At 39.3% G+C, this 7339-nt stretch overlaps 1 protein-coding gene across 1 annotated transcript; it reads left to right on the plus strand.

The window, feature by feature from the left end:
- The first annotated feature begins 599 nt into the window (after nucleotides 1-599).
- Nucleotides 600-4865, plus strand: LOC107277638 (RPM1-interacting protein 4). The gene is made up of 3 exons (XM_015787161.3): nucleotides 600-1013; nucleotides 2926-3711; nucleotides 4629-4865. The coding sequence occupies exons 1-3, from the start codon at nucleotides 1008-1010 to the stop codon at nucleotides 4662-4664; spliced, it is 828 nt and encodes a 275-aa protein (XP_015642647.1). The 5' UTR covers nucleotides 600-1007; the 3' UTR covers nucleotides 4665-4865.
- The last annotated feature ends 2474 nt before the right edge of the window (nucleotides 4866-7339 follow it).

Raw genomic sequence — 7339 nt, forward strand, 5'->3', positions numbered from 1 at the left:
CTAGTATATGAATATGTCCTTTCTGTGGTAGACTGGTAGTATACGAGCATCTGAAAATATATATATTCACCAGCTGGTAAATCAGAGTTTCAATTAACTGAGACAAAGGCAAATCAGTAGCAACAAATTAAATTAAATAAGAAACTTGCAGCTTTAGCACACCAGCCATGCATGCCGTGTGCATGTTCAAATTGACCAATTAAAAATAGATCACCACACACGCATACATCCGCACGTACGGGCAAAGACGACTACGCCTCATATTTTCGCTTATGCTTATACTTATACTTAATTATCAGCCGAAATTTAAATTTTCAACTATAAATTTAAAGTTAATTTTAGGATTTTTTTTTTCATCGAAGTTTATTTTTCAGTCTCTACTTTTAAATCGTTAAGAACATGTATATATTTTTTTCACAAATTAATTTTTGTTTGCAAATATATATGTTATTTAGCTTATTCCCCCGATAAACGAAACAATGGGGCCGGTACGATTATCTGAAGACGATGTCAGTGTAGGCAATGTCAAACAACGAAAGAGACGACGACTACATACATATCTGCAAGATGGACACGGTTGGTAGTAGGTAGGAAGTTTTTCTGCTGTTTCCTTCTCCCTTTTTCCTATATATATTCAGCCAAAGCCAGCCGTTTGCTAGCTAGCTTTCTTTGCTGCTCGATCTTAGTTATTGTCGCCATCTTCTCAACGTACTAGGGTGCCACCATTTCGCAGCTTGATTTTGCTCGATTAATTTGCTTTTATTAGGAGAGGCTGGATAATTTAAGCTCCTGATAAACACAAGCATATTGCATATATAGAGAGGCGTTTTTTGGGGGCGGTACGTGTTTGAGGTTGGCCTGCTTGTCTGCTTTCTCTCTCTCCTCTCTCAAGGGGAAGGGGAGAGAAGTAGCTAGAGCTCGCCGTCGTCGTCGATCGCCGCCGTCGATCGATTCGTCGTCGTCGTCGTCGCCGCCGTCTTCCGGTCGAACCCTCTTCAGGCGTATATATGGCCGTGAGTGCTTCAATTCTTCGTTGCTTAATTAATTGCCCTGCTTCAACTAATTTAATTCTTGCATATCAAAATTGTGTTCTTGCTGGCTTCTTGCTTTGCTTAATTAATCAATGTTCTTTCTGCTTTGTTATTCCTTGCATGCATAAACTGTTGTTTCACCTGTTTTCTCTGACGACCAAGCATGCCGTTGATCATGTTGCTAATTAATTACTTACCTTCATAAAGATCATTTCTAGGCTTAATTACGTTGGCAACAAATAGGATCATGAATCGGAGAGGACGAGTTAGCACATATGCATGCCGGAAATTAAACCATCTCGCTGAAATGAATTGATCTCTAGCGGAATTAGAGCAAGAAGAAATGGTAGAGAAAGGTTCCTGTCGCTCCAAGCTTCTTGTTGTTGACATGCACGATTAAGAAGATGATCTAGGAGACGCGTTCATATAGATCAATTTGCTTCAATTTGAAGATCTGTGCACACATTAATACATTAATTAATTGATGAGAACGAGTACGTCATTGAATATCTTGACGCGCCGCAATAAGATTATATATCCTTTTTATATAAGTACTGTCCGAGCGATCATCTTGGTTGGAAGTTAATTATATTGCTGTTTTCTTAATCTTGTTTACCCATTCAAACCACACATCCAGAATACAGTATGATTAGAAAGGCAAAAGAAACGCGGTTTTGTTTAATTTATAGCTACTTGGAAGCACGTAGCTTTCAAATACAGGAGGCGGTTCGCACGACTCTGACAGGAGCCATATAGCAATCCAATAGTATAGCAGATACAAAGTTGACCAGAAATACAGTATCCATATCTGATGATCTTCAGCTCTTGGTTCACTGAGATTAGAAAAATAAACATGGGACAATTCTTTAAAAAAAACATGAAATGCATGACACGTACCCACTTTGATTTTGCTTTTCCATTTTTCTTTATGAATGCCACTTTGCTGTTTGGCCCCATTTGACTGTGATGATTTTTTTTTTGTCAATCTCAAAACAGCTAGATTATGACTAATACAGTGCTAATAATTTAATTTTGCATTTGTTTACAAATCCAGTTGATTTTTTAAAGAGTAAACTGCATCATATCCCCCTGAACTTAATTGTTTGGTCGTGTATATCTTAGGTTCCTGACATGGGAGTTAAACATTTATGTCTAAGTTATGTATTATCTGCTATTGACTTACCTTTATTTAGAAAATGGATGTGCCATTGACCATGTAATTAAGCTAATTTTTGGTGACATTTGCTAGCACGTACTGTAATGGAGAAAGTAACCTACAGGTAACTACATGTCATTTTATATAGACACAAATCAAGTCACACTTTCAAGACCTTATACATCAAAGTATTTTAAATAATTAGATTGCATACACAAAATAATTTATGTAGATTTCTCTTGTAAATCAGTTTTAGGTAGTACTGTGTGCAATTTTGTAGGATCTTAACAAATACTCTATGTTACAGTAGAAATTTGTGGTTATTTTTGTATTAATATTTTCAAAACTGTATTGATTAATGTATAAAATAATAAGTTCTTTGCCTTATTATATATCATAACACTGTGAGAAATCACCCAAAAATAAGACAGAAAAAGTGAGAAACAAAGGGTGCTCCCACCATCTCAGTGACCACAATAGATCACATCATATACCATCACATCAACCAGAAAATTATTTTCTAAATAAGTTCTTGCTAATAACAAGAGAGAGTTAGGAATTTATCTCATCACTTTTTTTTAACAAATTTATGTTTGTGTGTATTATGACTGAAGCCGAGAGTGTAAAACATTAATTATTCCCATTATCTAAAAATAATTCTTGTATATGATTTTGTCACGTTTTTTAAATGCCCACGAGGACATGGTCTGATGAGTGTGTGATTTTGTGCACTTGCAGAAACGGCCCAGCGTGCCCAAGTTCGGCACCTGGGAGGCCGACAATGTCGGGTACACGCTCTACTTCGACAAGATCCGCGAGAACAAGGGCGCCACCGCGCCGCCGCTCCGCCATCCGTACAACCATAACGACCCCGCCGAAAACCCCGGCGTGATCCGCGCCGCCGACAACCTCGCCGCCGCGCCGTCCTCCAGGCCGGCGACGTCGAGCGGCCACCGCGAATCGCAGAGGCATCATCAGCAGCCGCCGGGCTCCCACCAGCACCACCGGCGCTCCGGCAGCGTGGCGTCGGACCCGGGCGACTTCCAGAGCAAGTTCGCGCCGCCGCCGCAGTTCCGCCCAAGCCCAAGCCCCTCCCAATACGATCACCACAGCTCCGACCACCGCCATGGCCACGGACACCACCCACCCCATGCCGGGTACAACTGCGGCGGCGGTGGGCGCCGCGCGCCGTCGCCGTCGCCGCAGATGCACGCGGCGTCGAGGCGGCACCACCACGGCCGCCACCACCAGCAGGTGGCGCCCAAGGCGCGGTCCGCGTCCGCCTCGCCGCAGCACAACATATACGGCCGCCAGAGGGCATCGGCGGTGCCCAAGTTCGGGGTGTGGGACGAGCAGAACGGCGAGGCGGCGGCGCAGGGGTTCACGGTGATGTTCGACAACGTGAAGCGGAGCCGAGCCGCGGCCCGGGGCGCCGGCGCGGCCGGCGTCGTCCCGCGCTCGCCGCCGCAGGAGATAAGCGCCGCCAACATGAGGCACTCTCGGGATCACTCCCTCATGTCCAAGGTACACGTTGTTTGCATTGCAGCAGGTCACTGCCTTTCTCCGTCCTAAAATATAGCAATAAGGATCAGATTGAATATAGAGTAAAATGCACCGGCGGTCCTTAAACTTGTCAGGAGGTTTCACTTAGGTCCACGAACTTGTAAAGCGCACATCGAGATCCCTAAACTTGGTTTATTGTATCATCCCGGTCCAAAGCCGCGTTTAACCGTGATCTTGCACGCCACGTGGATGATGACATGGAATTTTTTTATTTTTTTCTCCCTTCTTAATTCTTTTTTTCTCTTTCTTCCTTGTCGAAAAGACGAAAATGCCTTGTACACGTCGTCCATGTCATCGTCTTTTCATAAAAGAAAAAAAAAGGAGGGAGGGAGAAAAAATTTCAAAAAATCCATGTCATCGTCCACGTGGCATGCCACGTAGACAAGACCACGGTCAAACGCGGCTTTAGACCAGGATGATATAATAAACCAAGTTTAGAGACCTCGATGTGCGCTTTGTAAGTTCGTGGACCTAAGTGAAACCTCCTGACAAGTTTAAGAACCGCTGGTGCATTTTACTCTTGAATATATTGTAATCAGGGTTTGCAATTTCGAAACTTGTGTTTTTGCCGCTGGTGACCGAAAGAACTGAATTTTCGGAATTTTTTGGACGATTTTTTTTATTTTTTAACATATTTTTACCAAATTTAAAAATGTTTGGCAAAAGCCAAAAATTTCGGGGAGATTTTGACCTTGTCGGTGGGGGCCGAAATTTCAAACCATGACTGTCTAGTCTCATAATATTAAGATATGTTCAATTCTGCTATAATTGCTATATTTTGGAATGAAGAGAGTATTAGCTAGGCATGACTAATCTTCCCGAGTGTTCTATGGCTTTCTGTGCTGAAAATTATGCTTGTGCTGTGCTGAAACATGCAGATGTTCGGGTGCTTCCAACCAACCACAAGAGAATGAGGACGAACGGCGATGTTTCTCTGATCCGATCCTGTACATGTATCAACGTATGTGACCTTGACCTAGCTAGGTCTTGATCATTATCTCCCCTTTCTTTTTCTGTGTGGTGGTCTTGGGATGTTGGTCTTTCTTCTATGTTCTTTCACTGGATTGGTTTTTGACTTGAGAAAATTACAAAAGGTTGAGTGGGAGCTATATATATATATATATATATATATATATATATATATATATATATATATATATATATATATATATATATATATATATATATATATATATATATATATATATATATATATATATATATATATATATATATATATATATATATATATATATATATATATATATATATATATATATATAATTGTTATTATCTAGCAACTGCATGCACATATATATGTTACATGGGATGTATAAGTGAGTACATTATTGATCTATCATGTGTGCTTCTTTAGTTTTCACTTGTGTCTCTTCTCCTTTTGGTGAAGAAAGAGATAGAAGTCACCCAGTCCATGGTCACCAACGCAGCAGCAGCCTGCGTACCACCCTTGCTGGGCTATATATCCCTCGCAAGGAATAAGTTCTCTTTGAGTCCCTAAATACTACTCCAATCTAATTCGTATCCCTTAACCGTAATATAAGATATATTGGCCTTCTAACTATTGAGACCGGTGTAATTTTACTCCCTCAGCGGTTTTGAGAGCAATTTTCACTGATATAGCTTATTAACTTGGTCAACCCTATTGCTAAACATGGCAACCCAATCACAAAGTAGAAGTGGGCCCGTATGTAAGTGACTAGAAAAAAAAAACAACTATGAACCACTTGTCATACTCACTATCCCCCTCCCTATCTATTCCCCTTCCCTCGTGTGGCTCGCCGTTGCATTGATCCCCTCGCAGTTATCTCGCTTAGATAGGTTATACGTACGTGCGTGCATGGAATAATTAGAACATGTTATTCTCTCCGACTAAGCCGCACATAATCAAGCGATTAGCCAAAATTTTGGATCTGTACGTGTGTATGGGTTATGGATCGATTAAGATTAGGAATTAAAACAAAATACATCTTTCTAAATTTGCCCCTCCACAACTTCTAGTGCTAAATTACCAGGTGTAGTAGAACTGAATATTATCCATGGGATTAAGCCAGATGAATGGCTCATATTCATGGAATAATTAGGGTACTCTACAAAAATCTATATAGAATACTAACCACTCCAAGAGGAGTACTGTATGTTGCTTCTGAAGATATACTGTACCAAAAACCCTATGACATTAGACCTGTGAGCGCTAAAAAATATAGTTATATTCATTCCCTCTCCCATATTTAATCTTGCACTCAACATGTGGACGCGAAAAAAAGGAAAATTTAGCTTCGAGTTATCCACAGTTAATCAGACAAATCACCTACGTATATACTCCCTTCATCTCTAAATATTTAACGCCGTTAACTTTTTTAAACATGCTTGAGCGTTCGTCTTATTCACAAAATTTAAGTAATTATTAATTCTTTTCTTATCATTTGATTTATTGTTAAATATGCTTTTATGTATACATATAGTTTTACATATTTCACAAAATTTTTTGAATAAGACGAACGGTCAAACATGTTTAAAAAAGTCAATGGCGTCAAATATATTTAGGTACGGAAGAGTATGTATGAGCTAGCTATGACCTGCATGATGATGGCGCGGGGTGGAGATTTGGTCTGACTGGAAATTTCAGTCTCGGTCTTTGATCTTTCGGTCATTTTAGTCTTTAAAAAATGAAAAATGAAGACCGAATTTCAACCAAAAATTTTAGGACAGACATTCGGTTTCGGTCTCAGTCCTGACCCTGACCGAAATTTAACAAAATTTTCATATATGCAAAGAAATAATAAAAATTTTTAACACAATAATCATAAAAAAAATTCGTAAGCACGTATGAGTAAAGACTCTTATTAGGTTGCATGACTAGAAGAAGTAGGGATGTGAAAATTAGAGTTTAATCCTATTAAACTTAGTGGATTGTAGGTTGCATTTAGATATATTTTTTTGTTAATTTGGTCTTTTTGTCAATTCGGTTAACCAAGGAGACTAAGTGAATTGACCGAACAAAATTCGGTATTTCACTGCCTGGACCAAATTTATCAGTTTCGGTCTTTTCGATCTCGGTCTTTTTCTGCCCACCCCATTGGCACCTTCGGTATAACTCATTCCAGCGCCGTCTCTTTGTCAGTAGCCATGCACGTAGAACATGCTGCGAGCTATCCGTATAACGCTGTGTTTAGTTCTAAAGTTTTTCTTCAAACTTTCAACTTTTCTATCATATCAAAACTTTTCTATACACACATACTTCCAACTTTTCCATCACATCGTTTTAATTTCAACCAAACTTTCAATTTTGGTGTAAACTAAACACAGCCTAAGTGTAATATAAGCGTGTTGGTCTATGATGTGATTCACATCCCCTACTCTACTTTCATGAACAAAAGCAGAGCCTGCAGGCAAGCCAGATCACAGCTACTCCTTCTGTTCCATAGTACAAGTCGTTTGATTTTTTTCTTAAATTTATTTAAATTTAATTAAGTTTGTAGAAAAATATAGTAACATTTTCAATATATAGAAAACATATTATCAAAATATATTCAATGTTAAATTTAATAAAATTAATTTGTTATTATAA

Source organism: Oryza sativa, chromosome 6 (genome assembly GCF_034140825.1).
Source record: "Oryza sativa Japonica Group chromosome 6, ASM3414082v1".
Taxonomy (NCBI): domain Eukaryota; kingdom Viridiplantae; phylum Streptophyta; class Magnoliopsida; order Poales; family Poaceae; genus Oryza; species Oryza sativa.

What these genes read in the sequence shown, in the direction of transcription:
- LOC107277638 (XM_015787161.3), top strand. An exon ending in ATCACTCCCTCATGTCCAAG is followed by an intron (nt 3,712 to 4,628) that starts GTACACGTTGTT and finishes TGAAACATGCAG; the next exon opens with ATGTTCGGGTGCTTCCAACC.